This window comes from Patagioenas fasciata, chromosome 29 (assembly GCF_037038585.1).
Source record: "Patagioenas fasciata isolate bPatFas1 chromosome 29, bPatFas1.hap1, whole genome shotgun sequence".
Lineage (NCBI taxonomy): Eukaryota > Metazoa > Chordata > Aves > Columbiformes > Columbidae > Patagioenas > Patagioenas fasciata.
In genome coordinates, this window is record NC_092548.1 from 5,248,052 (window position 1) to 5,274,534 (window position 26,483).

General features: G+C 61.2%; 2 protein-coding genes and 1 non-coding gene across 3 annotated transcripts; 2 read left to right on the top strand and 1 right to left on the bottom strand.

Moving 5' to 3' along the window:
* Positions 1 to 1,453: 1,453 nt before the first annotated feature.
* AP1S1 (adaptor related protein complex 1 subunit sigma 1) lies at positions 1,454 to 10,214 on the top strand. The gene is made up of 5 exons (XM_065859136.2): positions 1,454 to 1,589; positions 2,787 to 2,965; positions 5,404 to 5,512; positions 8,303 to 8,440; positions 9,753 to 10,214. The coding sequence occupies exons 1-5, from the start codon at positions 1,587 to 1,589 to the stop codon at positions 9,798 to 9,800; spliced, it is 477 nt and encodes a 158-aa protein (XP_065715208.1). The 5' UTR covers positions 1,454 to 1,586; the 3' UTR covers positions 9,801 to 10,214.
* A 2,045-nt stretch (positions 10,215 to 12,259) lies between these two features.
* On the bottom strand, positions 12,260 to 18,538 carry VGF (VGF nerve growth factor inducible). Its single transcript, XM_065859067.2, has 2 exons — positions 18,320 to 18,538; positions 12,260 to 14,314 (listed from the first exon to the last, which is right to left on the bottom strand). Exon 2 carries the CDS (start codon positions 14,307 to 14,309, stop codon positions 12,537 to 12,539), a length of 1,773 nt encoding a protein of 590 aa, XP_065715139.1. The 5' UTR covers positions 14,310 to 14,314; positions 18,320 to 18,538; the 3' UTR covers positions 12,260 to 12,536.
* Positions 18,539 to 24,973: 6,435 nt separating this feature from the next.
* On the top strand, positions 24,974 to 25,047 carry TRNAT-AGU (transfer RNA threonine (anticodon AGU)). Its single transcript has one exon. It is a non-coding gene; the product is annotated as a tRNA-Thr (tRNA).
* The last annotated feature ends 1,436 nt before the right edge of the window (positions 25,048 to 26,483 follow it).

The following is a 26,483-nucleotide window of genomic DNA, read 5'->3' on the forward strand; positions in this document are numbered from 1 at the left end:
TTGGGACCCCTCAATGTCCCCCCCCACCATATTGGGACCCATCAATGTCCTCACCCCAATCTTGGGACCCCTCAATGTCCCCCCCATCACTTTGGGACCCCTTGATGTCCCCACCACAACATTGGAACCCTTCAATGTCCCCCCCATCACTTTGGGACATCTTCAATGTCCCCCCCACTACATTGGGACCCATTAATGTCCCCCCCATCACTTTGGGACCCCTTGATGTCCCCACCACACCATTGGGACCCATCAATGTCCCCAACCCTGGGTGATGCCACCTTGGGACCCTTCAATGTCCCCCCCATCATATTGGGACCCATCAGTGTCCCCCCCATCACTTTGGGACACCTCAATGTCCCCCCCATCCATAGATGGTACCACCTTGGGACCCCTCGATGTCCCCCCCATCACTTTGGGACCCTTCAATGTCCCCCCCATCATATTGGGACCCATCAGTGTCCCCCCCATCACTTTGGGACACCTCAATGTCCCCCCCATCCATAGATGGTACCACCTTGGGACCCCTCGCTGTCCCCCCCCATCACTTTGGGACCCATCAATGTCCCCACCCCCATCTTGGGACCCATTAATGTCCCCCCCCCATCACTTTGGGACACCCCAACGTCCCCCACCATCACTTTGGGACCCCCCTGGCACCCCAAATTACCCCCATAACACCCCCAAATCTGCCCTACCCCTCCCCCCATCGCCATGGAAACGGGCCCCGCCCTCCCCCCGGTTGCCATGGGGACAGACCCAGGCCACTCCCCCTCCATAAGGGCCCCCCCCGTTGCCATGGAAACGCCCCCAGCAACCGTTGCCAGGCAGTCCCACCCACCTCCCGCTCTCCCCCGTTGCCAGGGCAACAACCCCCTCACGAGAAGCCCCTCCCCGTTTCCACGCAAACAGCCACGCCCCCCCCTTGTTGCCTCCGCCCTCTGGGAAGCCCCTCCCCGTTGCCCTGGCGACAGGCCCCGCCCCTTAGGAAGCCCCTCCCCATTGCCAGGGCAACAGGCTCCGCCCCCAGAAGCCCCTCCCCGTTTCCAGGGCGACAGCCACGCCCCCTAGGGACCCCCTCCCCGTTGCTAGGGCAACATCCACGCACCCTAGGAAGCCCCTCCCGTTGCCAGGGCAACAGGCTCCGCCCCCAGAAGCCACGCCCAGTTGCCAAGGCAACAGCCCCCCTCCGGGAAGCCCCTCCCCGTTGCCAAGGCGGCAGCCACGCCCCCCAGAAGCCCCTCCCCGTTCCTCAGGCAACAGCCACGCCCCCAGATCCCCGTCCTTGTTGCCAAGGCAACAGCTCCCGCTCTCCGGGAAGCCCCTCCCCATTTCCAGGGCAACCGCCCCCGCCTCCGCTTCCCCCGAAGCCCCTCCCCGTTGCCCCGGCGACAGGCCCCGCCCCTCCCGGAAGTGGAGCGGCGCATGCGCGGTGAGGCCGGGCCCGGAGCGGCGCTGCCGGGAGGCGGAACGAGGTCGATTCCGACCCCCTCCCCCCCTCCCCCGGCCCCGGGACCGGCCCCAAATCCGGCCCCGGATTCGGCCTCGGCCCCCCCCCCGGGCCCCCGGTACCGGGACCCGGCGCTATGGTGAGTGTGAGGCCGCTTTGGGGCTCCGGGAGGCGGGGAGGGCGTGGGGGGGGTGGGCGGGAGGCAGCGGAGGAACGGAGAAGGGGGGGGGGTGTATCACGTGACGCGGTGTCACGTGAGGGGGGTGTGTCACGTGAGGGGGGGACGCGATAGACCCGGTGTCGCCCCCCTCCTAAGACTGGGAGTGACCTTTGACCTCTGACCCTGACCCCCTACCCCCGGCCTGGGTCCCCACGGTGTCACCACCCCCCCCACGTGACCTGTCCCCAAACCCATGTGACCCCCCATGTAACCCCTGTGACCCCCCCATGTCCCCATGTCCCCAAACCCATGTGACCCCCATGTAACCCCTGTGACCCCCCCATGTCCCCAAACCCATGTAACCCGTGTGACCCCCCCATGTCCCCTAACCCATGTGACCCCCATGTCCCCAAACCCATGTGACCCCCCATGTCCCCATGTCCCCAAACCCATGTGACCCCATGTCCCCAAACCCCTGTGACCCCCCATGTCCCCAAACCCATGTGACCCCCCATGTAACCCCTGTGACCCCCCCATGTCCCCATGTCCCCAAACCCATGTGACCCCCATGTAACCCCTGTGACCCCCCATGTCCCCATCCTGACCCTGTGACCTGTCCCCAACCCCTGTGACCCCCCATTTACCCCATTACCCCCAGATGTGCTTCCAGCTGCTGTTCTGCATCATGGGAACCTCCAGCTCCAAAAGCGCCACCCGTGTCCCCTCCCCATGTCCCCTTGACCCCGTGTCCCCCCCCACTGACCATGTCCCCTCCATGTCCCCCTATAGACCTTGTGTCCCCCCCATTGACCCCTTGTCCCCCCCATAGCCCCCATTGACCCTGTGTCCCCCCAGATGTGCTTCCAGCTGCTGTTCTGCATCATGGGAACCTCCAGCCCCAAAAGCGCCACCCGTGTCCCCCTCCCCGTGTCCCCTTGACCCCGTGTCCCCCCCACTAACCGTGTCCCCCCCACTGACTATGTCCCCCCCCCACTAACCCCCTGTCCCCCCCATAACCCCCCATTTACCCCATTCCCCCCAGATGTGCTTCCAGCTGCTGTTCTGCATCATGGGAACCTCCAGCTCCAAAAGTGCCACCCGTGTCCCCCTCCCCATGTCCCCTTGACCCCGTGTCCCCCCCCCACTGACCGTGTCCTCCCCCATGTCCCCCCCCAGATGCGCTTCATGCTCCTGTTCAGCCGCCAGGGGAAGCTGCGCCTCCAAAAGTGGTACCTGGCCACCCCCGATAAGGACAAGAAGAAGATGGTTCGGGAGCTCATGCAGGTGGTTTTGGCCCGAAAACCCAAAATGTGCAGCTTTTTGGAGTGGAGGGACCTCAAAGTCGTCTACAAAAGGTGCTCGACCCCCCCCAAAATGGCCTCACGATGTCCCCATGATGTCCCCGAGGCCACCGCACCCCTCACAGACACGTTAAATGGGGTTCTATGGGGTTCTATGGGTGAGGAGGGTGATACCATTATGTGTTATGGGGGGGTTTTAAGGGTTGGGTTTGTCTCTGGGAGGCAACTGACCCCAAATAACCCCCTATTGACCCCCCCATAGTTGCTTGGGACACCTCAAAACCTCCTTTTGGCCCCTATAGACCTCCCTGTGACCCCCAATGGGTCCTTATAGACCCCCCCCATAGGTGCTTGGGACTCCTATTGACCCCCCCATAGTTGCTTGGGACCCCTCAAAACCCCCTATAGAACCCCCCATAGTTGCTTGGGACCCCTCAAAACCTCCTATTGGCCCCTATAGACCCCCCTGTGACCCCCAAAACCCCCCATGGGTCCTTATAGACTCCCCCAATAGTTGCTTGGGACCCCTATTGATCCCCCCATAGTTGCTTGGGACCCCTCAAAACCCCCTATAGAACCCCCATAGTTGCTTCGGACCTCTCAAAACCCCCGATAGACTCCCCCATAGTTGCTTCGGACCCCTAAAAACCCCCTATAGACCCCCCATAGTTGCTTGGGACGCCTAAAAGCCCCCTATTGAACCCCCATAGTTGCTTGGGACCCCTATTGACCCCCCCATAGTTACTTGGGACGCCTAAAAACCCCCTATAGAACCCCCACAGTTGCTTGGGACCCCTAAAAACCCTCTATGGGCCCCTATAGACCTCCCTGTGACCTCCAAAACCCCCTATGGGTCCCTATAGGCTCCACCAAAACCCCCTATGGGTCCTTATAGACTCCACCATAGGGGTCTGGGACCCCCTAAAACCCCTTATAGACCCCCCCTTAGTTGCTTGGGACCCCTAAAAACCCCCTATTGACCCCCCCATAGTTGCTTGGGACCCCCAAAAACCCCTTCTTGACCCCTATAGACTCCCCTGTGACCCCCAGAACCCCCTACGGGTCCCTATAGGCTCACTCAAAACCCCCTATGGGTCCTTATAGACTCCACCATAGGGGCCTGGGACCCCCCAAAACCCCATATAGGCCCCCCCATAGTTGCTTGGGACCCCCAAAAACCCCTTCTTGACCCCTATAGACTCCCCTGTGACCCCCAGAACCCCCTACGGGTCCCTATAGGCTCACTCAAAACCCCCTATGGGTCCTTATAGACTCCACCATAGGGGCCTGGGACCCCCCAAAACCCCCTATGGGTCCCTATAGACCCCACATGGGGTCCCCCAAACCCCATATGGACCCCTATAGTCATCCCCAAAACCCTCTATGTGTCCCTATAGGCTCCCCCAAACCCCCCTATGGGCCCCTATAGACCACACATAGGGTCCTGGTGCCCCCCAAAACCCCTTGGGGTGGCTTTTTGGGGTGTCCCCAAGTGTCCCTTTGTCACTGTCACCTCCTCAAGTTCTACATCTTGGGTGGGTTTTGGGGTGTCCCCAAGTGTCCCTTTGTCACTGTCACCTCCTCAAGTTCTACATCTTGGGTGGGTTTTGGGGTGTCCCCAGGTGTCCCTTTGTCACCGTCACCTCTTGTCCCCCCATGTACACCAGCCCAAGTGTCACTTTGTCACTGTCACACCCCCCAAGTTCTACATCTTGGGTGGGTTTTGGGGTGTCCCCAAGTGTCCCATTGTCACTGTCACCTCCCCCCGAAGTTCTGCATCTTGGGTGGGTTTTGGGGTGTCCCCAAGTGTCGCTTTGTCATTGTCACCTTCATTTCAGCTTCTGCATCTGGGGTGGGTTTTGGGGTGTCCCCAAGTGTCCCATTGTCACTATCACCTCCCACCCAGGTTCTACATCTGGGATGGGTTTTGGGGTGTCCCCAAGTGTCCCTTTGTCACTGTCACCTCTTGTCCCACCCATGTACACCAGCCCAAGTGTCACTTTGTCACTGTCACCCCCTCAAGTTCTACATCTTGGGTGGGTTTTGGGGTGTCCCCAAGTGTCCCTTTGTCATTGTCACCTCTTGTCCCCCCATGTACACCAGCCCAAGTGTCACTTTGTCACTGTCACCTCTTGTCCCCCCATGTACACCAGCCCAAGTGTCACTTTGTCACTGTCACCTCTTGTCCCCCCATGTACACCAGCCCAAGTGTCACTTTGTCACTGTCACCCCCCCCAAGTTCTACATCTTGGGTGGCTTTTGGGGTGTCCCCAAGTGTCCCTTTGTCACTGTCACCTCTTGTCCCCCCATGTACACCAGCCCAAGTGTCACTTTGTCACTGTCACCCCCCCCAAGTTCTACATCTTGGGTGGGTTTTGGTGTGTCACCAAGTGTCCCATTGTCACTATCACCTCCCACCCAGCTTTTACATCTGGGGTGGCTTTTGGGGTGTCCCCAGGTGTCCCCATGTCACTGTCCCCCCATGTCCCCAGGTACGCCAGCCTGTACTTCTGCTGCGCCATCGAGGGCCAGGACAACGAGCTCATCACGCTGGAGCTGATCCACCGCTACGTCGAGCTGCTCGACAAGTATTTCGGCAGCGTGAGTGTGTCCCCAGGGGCTTGGGGACATCCTGGGGGGCAGGGGACACCGTGGGGTCATCACAGGGGCAATGGGGACATCGTAGGGCCACCCAATGGGGATCAGGAGCACCCAACGGCCGCCACTATGTTGAGCTGCTCGATGAGTACTTGGGTAGCGTGTGTCCCCAGGGGCTTGGGGACATCCTGGGGGTCAGGGGACACCGTAGGGTCATCACAGGGGCAATGGGGACATCCTAGGGCCACCCAATGGCCACTAGGAGCATCCAATGGTCACCAGGAGCATCCAGTGGTCATTAGGAGCACCCAATGGCCACCAGGAGCACTCAATGGCCACCACTATGTTGAGCTGCTCGATGAGTGCTTGGGCAGCGTGAGTGTGTCCCTGGGGCCTTGGGGACTTCCTGGGGGTGACACTGGGGTGAGGGGACACCATAGGGGCAATGGGGACGTCCCAGGGCCACCCAATGGCCATTAGGAGCATCCAATGGCCACCAGGAGCACCCAATGGCCACCACTATGTTGAGCTGCTCGATGAGTACTTGGGTAGTGTGAGTGTGTCCCCAGGGGCTTTGAGACATCCTGGGGGTCAGGGGACACCGTAGGGTCATCACAGGGGCAATGGGAACATCCTAGGGCCACCCAATGGCCATCAGGAGCATCCAATGGTCACCAGGAGCATCCAGTGGTCATTAGGAGCACCCAATGGCCACCAGGAGCACTCAATGGCCACCACTATGTTGAGCTGCTCGATGAGTACTTGGGCAGCGTGAGTGTGTCCCTGGGGCCTTGGGGACTTCCTGGGGGTGACACTGGGGTGAGGGGACACCATAGGGGCAATGGGGACGTCCCAGGGCCACCCAATGGCCATTAGGAGCATCCGATGGCCACCAGGAGCACCCAGTGGCCACCAGGAGCACCCAATGGCCACCACTATGTTGAGCTGCTCGATGAGTACTTGGGCAGCCTGAGTGTGTCCCCAGAGGCTTTGGGACATCCTGGGGGTCTGGGGACACCGTAGGGTCATCACAGGGGCAATGGGGACATCCTAGGGCCACCCAATGGCCATTAGGAGCATCCAATGGTCACCAGGAGCATCCAGTGGTCATTAGGAGCACCCAATGGCCACCAGGAGCACTCAATGGCCACCACTATGTTGAGCTGCTCGATGAGTGCTTGGGCAGCGTGAGTGTGTCCCTGGGGCCTTGGGAACTTCCTGGGGGTGACGCTGGGGTGAGGGGACACCATAGGGGCAATGGGGACGTCCCAGGGCCACCCAATGGCCATTAGGAGCATCCGATGGCCACCAGGAGCACCCAGTGGCCACCAGGAGCACCCAATGGCCACCACTATGTTGAGCTGCTCGATGAGTACTTGGGCAGCCTGAGTGTGTCCCCAGAGGCTTTGGGACATCCTGGGGGTCTGGGGACACCGTAGGGTCATCACAGGGGCAATGGGGACATCCTAGGGCCACCCAATGGCCACTAGGAGCATCCAATGGTCACCAGGAGCATCCAGTGGTCATTAGGAGCACCCAATGGCCACCAGGAGCACTCAATGGCCACCACTATGTTGAGCTGCTCGATGAGTACTTGGGCAGCGTGAGTGTGTCCCTGGGGCCTTGGGGACTTCCTGGGGGTGACACTGGGGTGAGGGGACACCATAGGGTCAATGGGGACGTCCCAGGGCCACCCAATGGCCATTAGGAGCATCCGATGGCCACCAGGAGCACCCAGTGGCCACCAGGAGCACCCAATGGCCACCACTATGTTGAGCTGCTCGATGAGTACTTGGGTGGTGTGAGTGTGTCCCCAGGGGCTTTGAGACATCCTGGGGGTCAGGGGACACCGTAGGGTCATCACAGGGGCAATGGGGACATCCTAGGGCCACCCAATGGCCACTAGGAGCATCCAATGGTCACCAGGAGCATCCAGTGGTCATTAGGAGCACCCAATGGCCACCAGGAGCACTCAATGGCCACCACTATGTTGAGCTGCTCGATGAGTACTTGGGCAGCGTGAGTGTGTCCCTGGGGGCTTGGGAACTTCCTGGGGGTGACACTGGGGTGAGGGGACACCATAGGGGCAATGGGGACGTCCCAGGGCCACCCAATGGCCATTAGGAGAACCCAATGGCCATCACATCCACCCAATGGCCACCACTATGTTGAGCTGCTCGATGAGTACTTGGGCAGCGTGAGTGTGTCCCCAGGTCCTTGGGGACACCCTGGGGGTGAAGGGACACCATAGGGTCAATGGGGACATCCCAGGGCCACCCAATGGACATCAAGAGCATCCAATGGCCACCTTGACCATCCAAGGGCTGCCAGGAACACCCCAGGGCCACCACCAGGTCCAACCCATGGTCCTGAGGACCCTCAGCTCCATCCAATGGCCATGGGGACATCCCAACTCCACCCACGCCTATGGGGCCACCACCAGGTCCATCCTATGGCCATGGGGCCACCCCATCTCCATCCCATGGTCATGAGGACCCTCAAGGCCACCACCAGGTCCATCCCATGGTTATGGGGCCACCACCAGGTCCATCCCATGGTCATGGGGCCACCACCAGGTCCATCCCATGGTCACGAGGACCCTCAAGGCCACCACCAAGTTCATCCCATGGTCTTGAGGACCCTCAGCTCCATCCAATGACCATGGGGACACCCCAGCTCCACCCCATGGCTTTGGGGACACCCCAGCTCCATCCTATGAGTATGGGGTTGGACTGGATGACCTTGGAGGTCTTTTCCCACCCGAATAACGTCGGGATTCTATACGTTGGGCAGGTATGCGAGCTGGACATCATCTTCAACTTCGAGAAGGCCTATTTCATCCTGGACGAGTTCGTCATGGGGGGCGAGATCCAGGACACCTCCAAAAAGAGCGTCCTCAAGGCCATCGAGCAGGCGGACCTGCTGCAGGAGGTGAGGGACCCCCTATAGACTCCATAGGCTGTCTCAACCCCCCCCAAAACCACCTATGGAGCCCTTGCACCCCTATAGATCCCCCATGAGGTCCTGGTGTCCTCCATGGGTTCCTCATGACCCCAATGGGGACAAACGGCTCCCAAAGTCCCCTATAGGCCCCCCATAGGGTCCTTAGCCCCCCATAGGGTCATGGGGTCCCTAAAAGCTCCTATAGACCCCCTATAGGGTCCAGGGGTCCCCCAAGATCCCCTATGGAGCCCTCATACCCCTATAGATCACCCATGAGGTCCTGGTGTCCTCCATGGGCTCCTCATGACCCAAATGGGGACAAACATCTCCCAAAGTCCGCTATAGGCCCCCTATATGGTCCTTAGCCCCCCATAGGGTCCTGGGGTCCCCAACCCCACCTGGAACCCACCCCACAGGGTCCTGGTGACCCCCAAAACCCCCTATGGACCCCTCATACCCCTATAGATCACCCATGAGGTCCTGGTGTCCTCCATGGGTTCCTCATGACCCCAATGGGGACAAACGTCTCCCAAAGTCCCTATAGACCCCCATAGAGTCCTGGGGTCCCCAGAACACCCTATAGACCCCCCCATAGGGTGCAGGGACCCCCAAAACCCCCCCTTGTACCCCCCACAATGAGGCTGTGATCCCCCCAAATACCCCCCCACCCCAATGTCCCCTGCAAGTGACCCCCCCTCCCTCCTTTTGGGGGGGTCCCCACTTTATACCCCCCCCCTGTATTCAGGGCTTCCTCCCTTTGTACCCCCCTTTTATTGGGGGGGGTCCCCTTTGTACCCCCCCAGGGTCCCCCTTTTATTAGGGGGGGTCCCCTTTGTACCCCCCCAAGGGTCCCCCTTTTATTGGGGTGGTCCCCTTTGTACCCCCCCAGGGGGTCCCCCTTTTATTGGGGGGACTCCCTTTGTACCCCCCCAGGGTCCCCCTTTTATTAGGGGGGGTCCCCTTTGTACCCCCCCAGGGTCCCCCTTTTATTGGGGGGGGTCCCTTTGTACCCCCCCAGGGTCCCCCTTTTATTGGGGGGGGTCCCTTTGTACCCCCCCAGGGTCTCCCTTTTATTGGGGTTCCCCCCTTTGTACCCCCCTTTTATTTGGGGGGAGGAGTCCCTTTTATTGGGGGGGTCCCCCCTTTGTACCCCCCCAGGGTCCCCCTATTACTGGGAGGGAGTCCCCTTTGTACCCCCTTTTATTGGGGGGGGTCCCCTTTGTACCCCCCTAGGGGTCCCCCTCTTACTGGGGGGGTCCCCCCTTTGTACCCCCCCAACCCCTCTTTCCCCCCCCCCCAGGAGGACGAGTCCCCCCGCAGCGTCCTGGAGGAAATGGGGCTGGCGTAGCCCCCCCATAATTTGAAGGGGGGGGACCCCATGACACCCCCACTTTCAAGGGTCCCCCCCCCAACCACATGGGACCAATCACACCCTGGAGACAATAGGGGGGGGCACAACACACCCCCCCCAAACTGTAAATATATAGATATACATATATGGGGGGGGGTTCCCCAATTTGGGAGGTGGGGGGGGGACACTCCATAGTGCCCCCCAATGAGTTTGGGACATCATTGTCCCCCATTTAGGGTGGGGGTGGGGGGGTAAAAGTGGGTGACCCCCCCTTCTCAAATGAGGCATCTTTGGGGAGGGGGGGCTGAGTTTTGGGGGGGTGTGTCCCCCCCCTTTTTGGTGCCCCCCCCCCCCCATCATGGGACCATGTGCCCCCCCCCCCATTTTGAAATAAAGCCTGTGGAGACTCAACCTGGACTTGGTGCTTTGGGGGGGGGGATTTACCATTTGGGGGGGGGGTTACCCCATTGGGGGGGGTATTTGGTCCCTGGGGGGGTCACTGGGGTCTTATGGGGGGGGTCTGGGCCCCCCCCCCCCCAATAATGAGGGTAACTCGTACTAAAATAGTCGCTTTTATTCGTTAGCAAAATTAGTGATTGGGGAGTATTTACACCCCCACCCCCCCCCGGTGGAGGGGGGGACTGGGAGGGACTGGGGGGGAACTGGGAGGGACTGGGATGGGACTGGGGGGGAACTGGGAGGGACTGGGATGGAACTGGGAGGGACTGGGATGGGACTGGGAGGGATTGAGGGGAGCTGGGGGGACTGGGGGGGGCACTGGGATTGAACTGGGAGGGACTGGGATGGGACTGGGGGGACTGGGGTGGACTGGGGGGAACTGGGAGGGACTGGGGGGGAACTGGGAGGGACTGGGATGGGACTGGGATGGGACTGGGAGGGATTGAGGGGAGCTGGGGGGACTGGGGGGGGCACTGGGATTGGACTGGGAGGGACTGGGATGGACTGGAATGGGGACTGGGAGGAACTGGGAAGGAACTGGGGGGACTGGACAAACTGGGATGACTGGACAAACTGGGATGGACTGGAATGGGACTGGGGCAACTGGGAAAGGACTGGGAGGGACAGGGATGGGACTGGGAGGGAACTGGGGGAACTGGGAGGGGACTGGGATGGGACTGGGAGGGACTGGGGAAACTGGGATGGGACTGGGAGGGAACTGGGAGGGACTGGGATGGGACTGGGATGGAACTGGGATGGGACTGGGAGGGATTGAGGGGAGCTGGGGGGACTGGGGGGGGCACTGGGATTGAGCTGGGAGGGACTGGGATGGACTGGAATGGGACTGGGATGGACTGGGGGGACTGGGAGGAACTGGGAGGGAACTGGGAGGGACTGGGATGGGACTGGGATGGGACTGGGAGGGATTGAGGGGAGCTGGGGGGACTGGGGGGGGCACTGGGATTGAACTGGGAGGGACTGGGATGGGACTGGGGGAACTGGGAGGAACTGGGAAGGAACTGGGGGGACTGGGGAAAGCGGAGGGACTGGACAAACTGGGATGGACTGGAATGGGACTGGGGCAACTGGGAAAGGACTGGGAGGGACAGGGATGGGACTGGGAGGGAACTGGGGGAACTGGGAGGGGACTGGGATGGGACTGGGAGGGACTGGGGAAACTGGGATGGGACTGGGAGGGAACTGGGAGGGACTGGGATGGGACTGGGAGGGAACTGGGATGGGACTGGGAGGGACTGAGGGGAGCTGGGGGGACTGAGGGGGGGAACTGGGATTGGACTGGGAGGGACTGGGATGAGACTGGGATGGACTGGGATGGGACTGGGGGAACTGAGGGGACTGGAATGGGACTGGGAAGGACTGGAGCTGGGACTGGGATGGGACTGGGGGGACTGGGAGGGACTGGGGAAACTGGGAGGGACTGGGAGAACTGGGAGGGACTGGGGGAGCTGGGAGGGACTGGGATGGGACTGGGAAGGACTGGAGCTGGGACTGGGGAGACTGGAGGGACTGGACAAACTGGGATGGACTGGGATGGGACTGGGGGGACTGGGAAAGGACTGGGATGGGACTGGGAGGGACTGGGGAAACTGGGAGGGGACTGGGGGGACTGGGATGGGACTGGGAGGGACTGGGGGAACTGGGAGGGACTGGGATGGGACTGGAGGGAACTGGGAGGGACTGGGGGGACTGGGAGGGACTGGGAGGGACTGGGGCTATGGGGGGGAACTGGGATGGGACTGGAGGGAACTGGGAGGGACTGGGAGAAACTGGAAGGCACTGGGAAGGGACTGGGATGGGACTGGGGAGACTGGAGGGAGTGGGGGAACTGGGAGGGAACTGGGAGGGACTGGAGCTGGGACTGGGAGAGCTGGGAGGGATTGGGATGGGACTGGGAGAATTGGGATGGAACTGGGAGGGACTGGAGGTGGAACTGGGAGAACTGGGAGGGAACTGGGGAGACTGGGAGGGACTGGGGGGGCTCTAGGGAAGAAGTGGGGACATGAGGGGACTGGGGGAACTGGGAGGAACTGGGAGGGAACTGGGAGGGCCTGGAGCTGGAACTGGGAGGGCTCTAGGGCTGAAAAGGGGGTGAAGGGCACGAAACTGGGAGGACTCTACAACTGGAACTGGGAGGACTGGGAGAACCAAACTGGGAACCACAGGACAATGGGGAGGAGGGGGGGAGGGGACATGGGGACATCCGAGCAGGCGGGGGGAGGGGGATTTAGGGTGGGGGTTGGGGTGCCCCCCCCATCACGGGAACCCCCGGGGGGGTCCCCTTCCCCAAACCCTCTCCAGATAATTCTGCAGTGGGGGTGGTGGGCGTTGGGGGCGGGGCAGGAAAGTCCGTCCCGGCAGCTGATTGGACAGGAGCAAAGGGCGGATCCGAGGGTGGGGGGGCCTTGGGGGGGGTCGGATGAGTTTCGGGGGGGCCCCCACCGTCGCCTCCATCTTGCGCTTCTGCTCCACGTCATGGATGATGTCGACTACGTCATCCGCCGGGAGGTGGAGCTTGCTGGACAGCTCAATCAATTGGTCGATGGTCCCAGGGTCAAGGTCATCGACCTCGGCCGGGTCTTGGGGGGCGGGTACTTCGTTAGACCCCCCCTGGATCTCATTGGATCCTCCCAACATCTCGTTGTCCCCCCCCGGGAGCTCGTTGCCCCTTGGGAACATCTCGTTGCCCCTTGGGAGGATCTCGTTGTCTTCCAAGCCACCGTTGCCCTCAAAGTCGTCGTTGACCTTGAACCCATCGTTGACCTTGAACCCATCGTTGACCTTGAACCCATCGTTGACCTTGAAGCCGTCGTTGACCTTGAAGCCCCCATTGCCATCAAAGCCCCGGTTGACCTTGAACCCCTCGTTGTCTTCAAACCCATCGTTGCCCTTGAAGCCCCTGTTGACCTTGAAGCCCCTCTTGCCTTCAAACCCATCGTTGACCTTGAAGACCCCGTTGTCCTCCAAGCCCTCGTTGCCCTTGAAGCTCTTGACCTTGAAGCCCCCGTTGCCATCAAAGCCCCTGCTGACCTTGAACCCATCGTTGTCTTCAAACCCATTGTTGACCTTGAAGCCCCCGTTGTCCTCCAAGCCCTCGTTGCCCTTGAAGCCCTTGTTGCCCTTGAAGTCCCTGTTGACCTTGAAGCCCCCATTGCCATCAAAGCCCCTGTTGACCTTGAAGCCCCTGTTGACCTTGAAGCCCCCATTGCCATCAAAGCCCCTGTTGACCTTGAAGCCCCCGTTGCCTTCAAAGCCCCCGTTGTCCTCCAAGCCCCCGTTGTCTTCAAACCCATCATTGACCTTGAACCCCTTGTTGACCTTGAACCCCTTGTTAACCTTGAAGCGCCCATTGTCCTCCAAGCCTCCATTGTCCTCCAACCCCCCGTTGTCCTCCAAGCCATCATTGAACCCATCACCATCATACCCCCCGTTGCCTTCCAACCCATCGTTGCCTTCCTCCATCTCCTCCTCCTCATCCTCGGGCGCCTCTTCCTCTTCCTCCTCCTCCTCTTCCGACCTCTTATCCTCCTCCACGGCCACACCGGGTCCATGCAGAAGATACCGGAGCAAGAGATCGGACGCCAAATCCGCCAAGCGTTCCTCTTCCACCGCCGCTTTCCGAGCCGCTTCCGCTTGACGCCGGCTCTCGGCCAACTCCTGGTAGCGCCGTTCCAACAACCGATGCTCCAAACTCTGCTGTTGCCGGAGCTGCCGTGAACTTGGCCACCCCCGGTCCCTCTCAAGGTCACGGTCGCGTTGCCGGTCCCGTTTGGCTTCGGCGCGGAGACGCCCGAGTTCTTCCAGCTCCTTCAACACCTCGTTGTGGGTCCCAATGGGTGCTGAACGCTTCGTTAAGCCCAAGTGGGGTTGGGGGTCGGTGGGGTTGGGTGAGGGGGGTGTTGGGACCCCCCCAAAACGTTGGGGGTCCGGGGAGGGGCGTGGGGATGAGGGTTGGGGGCGGCTTTGGACCAAGAGGCTGATGGAGAGGAGGAGGGCGACGATGCGGAGGGGACGTGGAGGGGGCGCCATGATGCCTGGTGGGGGGGGGGGGGGGGGAGATGTTGAGCCCGCCCCAAAATTGGGGGACCCACCCCACCCCCAAAATGGGGGGATCGCCCCAAATTTGGGGGATTCCCCCCAGAACTTGGGGGATTCCCCCCCCGAACTTGGGGAACCCCCCCTGAAACTTGGGGGACCCTCATAAACATGGGGGACCCCCATAAACATGGGGGACCCCCACCCAAACTTGGGGGATCCCACCCCAAACGTGGGGGAACCCCCCCCCCCTCAAAATTAGGGGATCCCCCCGAACTTGGGGACCGCCCCCCAAACTTGGGGGATCCCTCCCCGAACTTGGGGGATTCCCACCCCGAACTTGGGGACCCCCCCAAACTTGGGGATCCCTCCGCAAACTTGGGGATCCCCCCCCACACCCAAACTTAGGGGATCCCCCCCTGAAACTTGGGGGACCACCCCCAAACTTGGGGGATGATCCCTCCTTGAACTTGGGGGATTCCCACCCCAAACTTGGGGGACCCCCCCCTCCAAACTTGGGGAATCCCACCCCAAAACTTGGGGGATCCCATCCCCTCCAAACTTGGGGACCCCCCCCTCAAACCTTGAGGATCCCCCCACCCCCCAAGCTTGGGGACCCCTCCCGAACTTGGGGACTCCCCCCCAAACTTGGGGGATCCCACTCAAAACTTGGGGGAACCCCCACCCCAAGCTTGGGGGATTCCCCCCCCCGAACTTGGGGATCCCCCCCCATGCTATGACACCCCAGCAATGTCCCCCCACACCCCAAAGCCACCCAGGGACATCTCGAAGTCCCCATGTCCCACCCCATGTCCCAAAAGTCCCTCTGGGACCCCAATGTCGCCCCCCATGTCCCAAATGCCCCCCTGGGACCCCCATACACCCCCTGGGACCCCAATGTCCCCCCCTCATGTCCCACGCGTCCCCTGGGACCCCCATACCCCCCCATGTCCCGAATGTCCCTCTGGGACCCCAATGTCCCCCCCATGTCCCAAATGTCCCCCTGGGAACCCCATAGACCCCCTGGGACCCCAATGTCCCCCCCTCATGTCCCACGCGTCCCCTGGGACCCCCATACCCCCCCATGTCCCAAATGTCCCTCTGGGACCCCAATGTCCCCCCCATGTCCCAAATGTCCCCCTGGGACCCCCATAGACCCCCTGGGACCCCAATGTCCCCCCCTCATGTCCCACGCGTCCCCTGGGACCCCCATACCCCCCCATGTCCCGAATGTCCCTCTGGGACCCCAATGTCCCCCCCATGTCCCAAATGTCCCCCTGGGACCCCCATAGACCCCCTGGGACCCCAATGTCCCCCCCTCATGTCCCACGCGTCCCCTGGGACCCCCATACCCCCCCATGTCCCAAATGTCCCTCTGGGACCCCAATGTCCCCCCCATGTCCCAAATGTCCCTCTGGGACCCCAATGTCCCCCCCATGTCCCAAATGTCCCCCTGGGACCCCCATAGCCCCCCTGGGACCCCAATGTCCCCCCCTCATGTCCCAAGTGTCCCCTGGGACCCCCATACCCCCCCATGTCCCAAATGTCCCTCTGGGACCCCAATGTCCCCCCCATGTCCCAAATGTCCCCCTGGGACCTCCATACCCCCCGTGGGACCCCAATGTCCCCCTTATGTCCCAAATGTCCCTCTGGGACCCCAATGTCCCCCCCATGTCCCAAATGTCCCTCTGGGACCCCAATGTCCCCCCCCATGTCCCAAATGTCCCCCTGGGACCCCCATACCCCCCGTGGGACCCCAATGTCCCCACCATGTCCCAAATGTCCCTCTGGGACCCCAGTGTCCCCCCCATGTCCCAAATGTCCCCTGGCACCCCCATATCCCCCCCATGGGACCCCCATATCCCCCCTGGCACCCCCATGTCCCAAATGTCCCCCCAGGACCCCCATGTCCCCCCCATGTCCCAAATGTCCCTCTGGGACCCCAATGTCCCCCCCATGTCCCAAATGTCCCCCTGGGACCCCCATACCCCCCGTGGGACCCCAATGTCCCCACCATGTCCCAAATGTCCCTCTGGGACCCCAATGTCCCCCCCATGTCCCAAATGTCCCCTGGCACCCCCATATCCCCCCCATGGGACCCCCATATCCCCCCTGGCACCCCCATGTCCCAAATGTCCCCCCAGGACCCCCATGTCCCCCCCATGTCCCAAATGTCCCTCTGGGACCCCAATGTCCCCCCCCATGTCCCAAATGTCCCCCTGGGACCCCCATACCCACCCTGGGACCCCAATGTCCCCCTTATGTCCCAAATGTCCCTCTGGGACCCCAATGTCCCCCCCATGTCCCAAATGTCTCCTGGCACCCCCATATCCCCCCCATGGGACCCCCATATCCCCCCTGGCACCCCCATGTCCCAAATGTCCCCCCAGGACCCCCATGTCCCCCCCATGTCCCAAATGTCCCTCTGGGACCCCAATGTCCCCCCCCATGTCCCAAATGTCCCCCTGGGACCCCCATACCCCCCGTGGGACCCCAATGTCCCCACCATGTCCCAAATGTCCCTCTGGGACCCCAATGTCCCCCCCATGTCTCAAATGTCCCCTCCACGTCCCAAATATCCCCCTAGGAACCCCCATACACCCCTTGGGACCCCAATGTCGCCCCCCCATGTCCCAAATGTCCTCCTGAGACCCCCATACCCCCCCAAGACCCCCCTAAGCCCCCATGGACCCCCCTCAAGTCCCCCCCCAAACATCCCCCCCCCTCCAGGTGCCATTCATAGGGGGTGAGGTGTCACCCGAACACACACGCGTGACAACACCGTGTGACACGCACAGTCGTGTGACACAGGCGGCGGCGAGTGACACCCACACGGGTACATTTTGGGGGGGGGGGGGGGTGCACACCCACGGGGGTGACACACACACGAGTGGGGGGGACGGACATATACACTTGTACACCCTATGGAACACACGCACATACAACCCAGGATACACACACACGCACACATGTGCACACACACACTACACCCCAGGGAACACACATATGTACACCCCACAGAACACACGTGTACACCCCACAGAACACACGTGTACACCCCATGGAACACACACGTACACCCCACGGAACACACGTATGTACACCCTATGGAACACACGTATGTACACCCCATGGACACACGTGTACACCCCATGGAACACACGCGTACACCCCACGGAACACAGGCGTACACCCCATGGAACACATGTGTACACCCCACAGAACACACGTGTACACCCCACAGAACACACGTGTACACCCCATGGAACACAGGCGTACACCCCATGGAACACACGCGTACACCCCACGGAACACACGTATGTACACCCCACGGAACACACGTATGTACACCCCCACGGAACACACGTATGTACACCCCATGGACACACGTGTACACCCTATGGAACACACACGTACACCCCACGGAATACACGTATGTACACCCTATGGAACACACATATGTACACCCCATGGACACACGTGTACACCCCACGGAACACACGTGTACACCCCACAGAACACACGTGTACACCCCACGGAACACACACATACACCCCACGGAACACACGTGTACACCCCACAGAACACACGTGTACACCCCACGGAACACACACGTACACCCCACAGAACACACGTGTACACCCCACAGAACACACATGTACACCCCATGGAACACACGTATGTACACCCCACGGAACACCCGCGTACACCCCACGGAACACACGTATGTACACCCCACGGAACACACGTATGTACACCCCACAGAACACCCGCACACCCGTCCTCCCCACCGAACACACCCACACCAAACACCCCCCCCCAAAATACACCCACTCGTGCACACAACCCCAGGGAACACCCACGCACACCCAAAACACCCCCCCCCCCCCCCAAATTAACACCCCCATGCGTCCACACCCCCCATCCCCCTCCCCTACCCCCTCGCACCCCATCCCCCCCCCCCCCAAAACCAACCCACCCGAGGGGGATCAAGGGGTATTTACCGGCTCCGAGGTGTGGGGGTGTCTATGGTTCCGGGGGGGGCTCCTTTCACCCCCCCTTTTCCAAGGCGGCTGGGGGAGGGGGGGGGCGGTGAGGGGAGGGGGGTCCTGGTGGGGGTGGGTGGGGGTCTGAAGAGGGGGGTGGTCCCTTTGAAGCGGGGGGAGGGGGGGGTTTTTTGGGGGGTCCCCCCTTGGCCGTTCTCTCGCCCTTCAGCACCCTGGCCAGCGCCGGCGCCGCCCCCTTTATACACGCGCGGGGGACCCACGTGGGGGGTCTCCATTGACGTCAATGGCCCATTCATAAAAATCCGGCCGGGCGGGCGCGGGGGGTAACGGGGGCTGCGCATGCGCAGAGCGGCGGCTGCGCTGGGAGCGGCCGCGGGATGAATGAATGGGGAGGGGGGAGGGGGTTGGGGATGAATGGGGCGTGACGGGGTGGGGGGGGGGAGGTGATGAATGAATGAATGGGGGCGTATAGAGGGGTTTATACGTATATAGAGACCCCCTGCACTCCCTCCAGACCCTATAGAGCTTCCTATAGACCCGGACACCCCCCCCACACACCCCCCTATACATCCCCTCACCCCTCTATACATCCCCTCACCCCCCTATACATCCACTCACCGCCCTATACATTCACACATACACACAAGGACACCCCCACTTTTGGAAGGACACGGACACCCACACGCCTATATGTGTATATGCATATCTATAGGCGGTCTATATACGTGGGGGTGTGCATATATACACATGTATCTGCGTATTTGGGTGTGTATCTGCATATGCATCTGGGTATATAGGGGTGTACGCGCATATGTATATATCTACATATACATATGAGTATATGGGGGGGGGGGTGTGCATATAGACGTGTATATCTACATATACATATGACTATATAGGGGGTGGGTGCATAAAGATGTGTATATCTACATATACATATGTATATAGGGGGGTATGTACCCATATACATGCGCATCTGCATATAGGCATGTGTATAGGTGCATCTATACGCATGCACATGCCTCTGTATGTGTAGACGTGTCTCTATACATGTGTATATGTGCCTATATACATGTCTATGTCTCTATATGTGTGGCTGTGCCTCTACACGTGTGTATATGTGTCTATATGTCTCCCTATATGTCTCTCTATATCTCCCTATGTGTCTCCATATGGGTCTAAATGTCTCTGTGTATCTCCCTATATGTCTCTATATACCTCCCTATATGGCTCTAGATATCTCCCTGTATAGCTCTATGTCTCTCTATATGGCTCCGTCTCTCTTTATATATTTCCCTATGTGTCTATATGGCTCTCTATATCTCCCTATATGTCTCTATATGGTTCTGGGAGGGGATCTCTCTATGGTCCTGTGTGTCTTTCTATAGCTCCCTATATGTCTCTATATGGCTCTAGATATCTCCCTCCATGTCTCTCTATATGGCTCTGTGTGTCTCTCTATAACTCCCTATGTCTCCATATGGCTCTATATGGCTCTGTCTCTATATGTCCCTATATCCCTCTCTATATCTCCCTTTATGTCTCTAGATAGCCCTATATCTCACCCCATATGGCTCTACGTCTATCTGCATCTCCCCATATCTCTCTATACGTCTCTCTAGACCTCCCTATATGCCTCTATAACCCTCTCTGTGCCTCTCTGTACCTCCCTATATGTCTCTCTAGACCCCCCCGATATGGCCCTATATGTCTCTATAAGGCCCTATATGTCCCTATCAGGCTCTATATGGCCCTGTATGTCTCTCCGCACCCCCTATACGGCTCTATAGGTCGCTCTATAGGTGCGCACCCCCAGGCCAGCACTGCGGGAGGAGGTGACTCACCAATGCAGCTGTTTGGGGGGGCGGGGGGGGGGTGAGTGTGCAAATGTGTAGGTGTCGGGGGGGGGGGGGGAGGGGAGGGGGCCCTTATGGAGCTCTGACCCCTCCCCCCACCCCTGGGTGGGGGGGGGGGGGGGGGGGGATGAGTCATTAATTTGCTGCAGCTGCTGCAGCCCCAGCCCCTATGGGAGGGGGATGTATGGGGGGATGTGTAGGGGCTGGGAAGGGTTGGGGGGGATATATAGGGGCTGGGAAGCTGTATGGGGGATGTATAGGGGCTGGGGGGCTGTGTGGGGGGATGTATAGGGGCTGGGAAGCTGTAGGTGGGATGTATAGGGGCTGGGGGGTGTAGGGAATGTATAGGGGTTGGGGGGCTGGGTGAGGGGATGTATAGGGGCTGGAAAGGGTTGAGGGGATGTATAGGGGCTGTGGGGCTGGGGAGGGGATGTATATAGGCTGCGAAGCTGTAGGGGGATGTATAGGGGCTGGGGGACTGTATGGGGGGATGTATAGGGGCTGGGAAGCTGTAGGGGGGATGTATAGGGGCTGGGGGATGTGGGGGGGCGTGTAGGGGCTGGGGGGTGTAGGGAATGTATAGGGGTTGGGGGGCTGGGTGAGGGGATGTATAGGGGCTGGAAAGGGTTGAGGGGATGTATAGGGGCTGGAAAGGGTTGGGGGGATGTATAGGGGCTGTGGGGCTGGGGAGGGGATGTATAGGGGCTGGGAAGCTGTAGGTGGGATGTATAGGGGCTGGGGGATGTGGGGGGGGGCGTATAGGGGCTGGGGGGGTGTAGGGAATGTATAGGGGTTGGGGGGCTGGGTGAGGGGATGTATAGGGGCTGGAAAGGGTTGAGGGGATGTATAGGGGCTGGAAAGGGTTGGGGGGATGTATAGGGGCTGTGGGGCTGGGGAGGGGATGTATAGGGGCTGGGAAGCTGTAGGTGGGATGTATAGGGGCTGGGGGATGTGGGGGGGGGGCGTATAGGGGCTGGGGGGTGTAGGGAATGTATAGGGGTTGGGGGGCTGGGTGAGGGGATGTATAGGGGCTGGAAAGGGTTGAGGGGATGTATAGGGGCTGGAAAGGGTTGGGGGGATGTATAGGGGCTGTGGGGCTGGGGAGGGGATGTATATAGGCTGCGAAGCTGTAGGGGGGATGTATAGGGGCTGGGGGGTGTAGGGAATGTATAAGAGCTGGGGGGCTGTGCGGGCGGACGTGTATAGGCTGTGAAGCTGTAGGGGGATGTATAGGGGCTGGGGGATGTATAGGGGCTGGGAAGCTGTAGGAGGGATGTATAGGGTCTGTGGGGCTGAGGGGGATACATACAGGCTGGGAAGTTGTAGGGGGAATGTATAGGGGCTGAGGGTTGTGTGTGGGGATGTATAGAGGCTGCAAATTGTAGGGGGATGTATAGGGGTTGTGGGGCTGTACAGGGGATGTATAGGGGCTGTGGGGGTGTAGGGGGAATGTATAAGGAGAAGGAGAGGGTGTAGGGGGGTCTATAGGGGCAGGGAAGGGTTGTGGGGGTCTATAGGGACTGGAAAGCTTTAGGCGTGTGTATAGGGGCTGCGAAGTTGTAGGGTGAATGTATATGGGCTGGGAGGATGTATAGGGGCAAGGAGGCCGTGGGGGGTGTCTATAGGAACAAGGTGGCCATATGAGGATGTATAGGGGCAGTGTGGGGGTCTGTAGGGAAAAGGTGGATGTATGGGGGATGTATAGGGAAAAGGTGGATATATGGGGGATGTATAGGGAGAAGGAGGATGTATAAGGGATTTAGAGGGAGAAGGAGGCTGGGGGGGTCTCTATAGGGGTTGGTGGGGGCTCTATAGAGGCTGCAAGGGGGGTCTATAGGGGATTGGGGGGCTCTATAGGGTCTGCAGAGGGTCTGTAGGGGAGGGGGGTTCATAGGGGCTGGAGGGGTCCTATGGGAGCTGGGGGGCTCTATAGGAACTGGGGGGGTGGTTTATAGGAGCTTGGGAACTCTATAGGGCCTGCAGGGGGTCAATATGGGCTGGGGGGTCTTATAGGGGCTTGGGGGACTCTATAGGGTCTGTGGAGTGTCTATAGGGCCTGAGGGGCTCTATAGGGGCTGCAGGGGCTCTATAGCGGCTTGAGGGGTCTATAGGGGTTCGGGGAGTCTCTATAGGGGTTGAGGGGTCTCTATAGGGTCTGTGGAAAGTCTGTAGGGGCTGGAGGGTCTCTATAGAGTCTGTAGAAAGTCTATAGGGGATGGGGGGTCTCTATAGGGGATGGAGGATCTCTATAGGGGATGGGGGGTGTTTAGGGGCTGAGGGGTCTCTATAAGGGCTCAGGGGCTCTATAGGGGCTGGGGGATCTATAGGGGTTAGGGGGGGTCTATGGGGCTGGGGGGCTTCTATAGGGCCTGTGGAAAGTCTATAGGGGTTGGGGGATCTATAGGGGTTGGGGGGGGTCTATGGGGCTGGGGGGCTTCTATAGGGCCTGTGGGAAGTCTATAGGGGCTGGGGGGTGTCTAAGGGCTGAGGGGTCTCTATAAGGGCTCAGGGGCTCTATAGGGGCTGGGGGATTTATAGGGGTTGGGGGCGGTCTATGGGGCTGGGGGGCTTCTATAGGGCCTGTGGAAAGTCTATAGGGGCTGGGGGGTCTCTATAGGGGCCGGGGGGGCCGTTCGGGCCTCCCTTCCCCCCCCCGCCCCCCCGCCTCCCGTGGATGATTCACCCTGCGGCACCAGCGCCCCCCCCATCCCCCTCCCCCCCCCCCCGTGGTGGGGGGAGGGGCGGCGGTGACGTCACCTCGCCATCACGTGGGGGGGTCTCCTACTGCAGCGGCACGAGCCGACCCCCCCCTTTTCCCTACCCCCCCCCCCCACCCAATCCACGTCCTTGGGGGGTGACACCCCCCCCCACCCATCCCGCTCTGGCCCCTCCCCTCTCCCGGACGCCTGGGTCCTTGGTGGGCGGGGGGGGGGGAGGGGTGAGTCGGCACCCCCCCCACCCGAACGCCTGGGTCCCTGATTCATCACCTGGGTGGGGGAAGGGGGGAAGGGGGAGGAGGGGAGGGGCAGTCACGTGGTGTCCTTGGGGGGAGGGGGTAGCATCTCCCCCCCCACCCCGTTGCTATGGCAACCGTTGCTATGGGCGCAGCACCCTCCGTTGCTATGGCAGCGGTTGCTATGGACACGCCCCCCCCCCCGTTGCTATGGTAGAGGTGGCGATGGACAAAGCTTCCCCGTTGCTATGGCAACCGTTGCTAAGGGACCTGTTGGAGCCCCGAGGGGTGGCCCTGGGGTGGCCCCCACCCCCCCCCTCACCCCACCTTCCCAGAGCTGGGAGGGGACCCAGGCGTCCGGGAATGGGTGGGGTCACGGAGAGGGGGAGGGGCGGATGGACACCTCGTGTAACACCCGCCCCTTGCAACACCCTGTGCACACCCACGTGCAACACCCTGTGCACACCCCTCCCATGCAACACCCCCATGTGCAACACCCTTTGCACACCCCTCCCGTGCAACACCCCCCCGTGCAACACCCTTTGCACACCCCCGTGCACCATCCCACCCCGTGCAACACCCCCCCGTGCACACCCCCGCCCTTTCCCGCCCCTGTCCCGCTCCGGCGACCTCGTGGCGCCGCGGCAACGGCTCCGCCCGCGGAACTGGAGCCCCGGGTTCGAGACCCGGCTGCTGCACCCCCATTGTGCACACCCCCCCCCCCCCCCCTTGCAACCCCCCTTTGGCACCCCCACTTTTGCAACTCCCCCATTGCCCCTCTTTTTACACCCCCTTTGCAGCCCCCCCTTGCACCCCCCCTTTTCACTCCCTCTTCGCACCCCCCCCATTGCCCCCCACTTTTGCACCCCCCATTGCCCCCTTTGCACCCCCCCTTTGCACCCCCTCTTTGCACCCCCCATTGCACACGCTCCCCATTGCCCCCCACTTTTGCACCCCCATTGCCCCCTTTGCACCCCCCCTTTGCACCCCCCCCTTTGCACCCCCATTGCACACGCTCCCCATTGCCCCCCACTTTTGCACCCCCATTGCCCCCTTTGCACCCCCCCTTTGCACCCCCCCTTTGCACCCCCCATTGCACACGCTCCCCATTGCCCCCCACTTTTGCACCCCACATTGCCCCCTTTGCACCCCCCGTTTTGCACCCCCCTCTTTGCACCCCCCCATTGCCCCCCACTTTTGCAACTCCCCCATTGCCCCCTTTGCACCCCCCCTTTGCACCCCCATTGCACACGCTCCCCATTGCCCCCCACTTTTGCACCCCCCATTGCCCCCTTTGCAACACCCCCTTTTGCACCCCCCTCTTTGCACCCCCCCATTGACCCCCACTTTTGCAACTCCCCCATTGCCCCCCTTTTTACACCCCCTTTGCACCCCGTCTTCGCACCCCCCATTGCACACGCTCCCCATTGCCCCCCACTTTTGCACCCCCATTGCCCCCTTTGCACCCCCCGTTTTGCACCCCCCTCTTTGCACCCCCCCATTGCCCCCCACTTTTACACCCCCCCATTGCCCCCTTTGCACCCCCCCTTTGCACCCCCTCTTTGCACCCCCGTTGCACCCCCTCTTTGCACCCCCCATTGCACACCCCTCCATTGCCCCCCACATTTGCACCCCCATTGCCCCCTTGGCACCCCCCCCATTTTGCACCCCCATTGCCCCCCTTTACAAACCCTCCCCTCCTCCCGCCCCCCCTTTATCCCCCTTTTTACACCCCCTTTGCACCCCCCCCTTTTTGCTCCCCCATTCCCTCCACTCCCCTCGCGCATGCGCGGAGCCGCCGGCGCCAGCGATGGGGGGCGTGGCCGCGCCGCTCCGCCAGGCGGCGCCGTGGCTTAGTTGGTTAAAGCGCCTGTCTAGTAAACAGGAGATCCTGGGTTCGAATCCCAGCGGTGCCTTTTACCCCCCGGGAGGGGGGGCACCCCAATTTTGAGTGGGGAGCACCCCGAGATGCATTTGGGGTGCAATTATGGAGGAATATGGGGTGTTTAGTGTGTTTTGGGGGCGTTACTGGTGTCATTTAGAGCGCCTTGGGGGCACCTGAGTGTTTGGGGCAGCACCTCAGTTTTTGGGGGTGCACCCTAATTTTGGGGGGGGTAACTGGGGGACTTGGGGAGGTCACGCCGCTTCTATCAGCCCCTCCCCCCGCCACCCCCAATTCCTAGTGAGGCCACGCCCCTCTAATAGGAACCCCTTTAAGCCACGCCCCCTTCCAGCACCCAGCCCCACCCCAAGCCACGCCCCCATCGCTAGCGCGGTCACACCCCCCCCCCACAGCACCTCCCTTGGCCACGCCCCATAGCCAGTGAGGCCACACCCCCATCGCTAGCGAGGCCACGCCCCCTCCCATAGCATCTCCCTAAGTCGCATCACGTGTCCTACTTAGGCCACGCCCCCTCAAATCTAAACCACGCCCACATCCCCTCATGAGACCACGCCCCTCCCATAGCACCTCCCTTAGCCACGCCCCCTCTGACTAGTGAGGCCACGCCCCCAAGAAGTACTTCCCCAGTTCCCCCCAGTGCTTCCCAGTCCCCCCCCCAGGGCTCCCCAGTGCTCCCCAGTTCCCCCCAGTGCTTCCCAGTCCCCCCCAGGGCTCCCCAGGTCTCCCCAGTGCTTCCCAGGCCCCCAGTGCTCCCCAGTCCCCTACTGGTGTCCAACTGGGATAATCCCAAGGACCTCCTGGTGTCACTGGGATGACCCCAGGGATCTACTGGTGCCACTGGGATGACTCTGGGGGACCCACTGGTGTCACTGGGATGACCCCAAGAACCTACTGGTGTCACCGGGATGATCTAAGGGACCTACTGGTGTCACTGGGATGATCTCAAGGACCTCCTGGTGCCACTGGGATGACCCTGGGGGACCTCCCGGTGTCACTGGGATGATCCCAAGGACCTACTGGTGCCACTGGGGTGACCCCAGGGACCTACTGGTGTCACTGGGATGATCCCAAGGACCTACTGGTGTCACTGGGATGACCCTGGGGGACCCACTGGTGTCACTGGGATGACCACAGGGACCTACTGGTGTCACTGGGATGACCCTGGGGGACCTACTGGTGTCCAACTGGGATGATCCCAAGGACCTCCTAGTGTCACTGGGATGACCCCAGGGACCAACTGGTGTCACTGGGATGACCCCAAGGACCTACTGGTGTCACTGGGATGACCCTGGGGGACCCACTGGTGTGACTGGAATGACCCCAGGAACCTACTGGTGTCACCGGGATGATCTAAGGGACCTCCTGGTGTCACTGGGATGATCCCAAGGACCTACTGGTGCCACTGGGATGACCCTGGGGGACCTACTGGTGCCACTGGGATGACCCCAG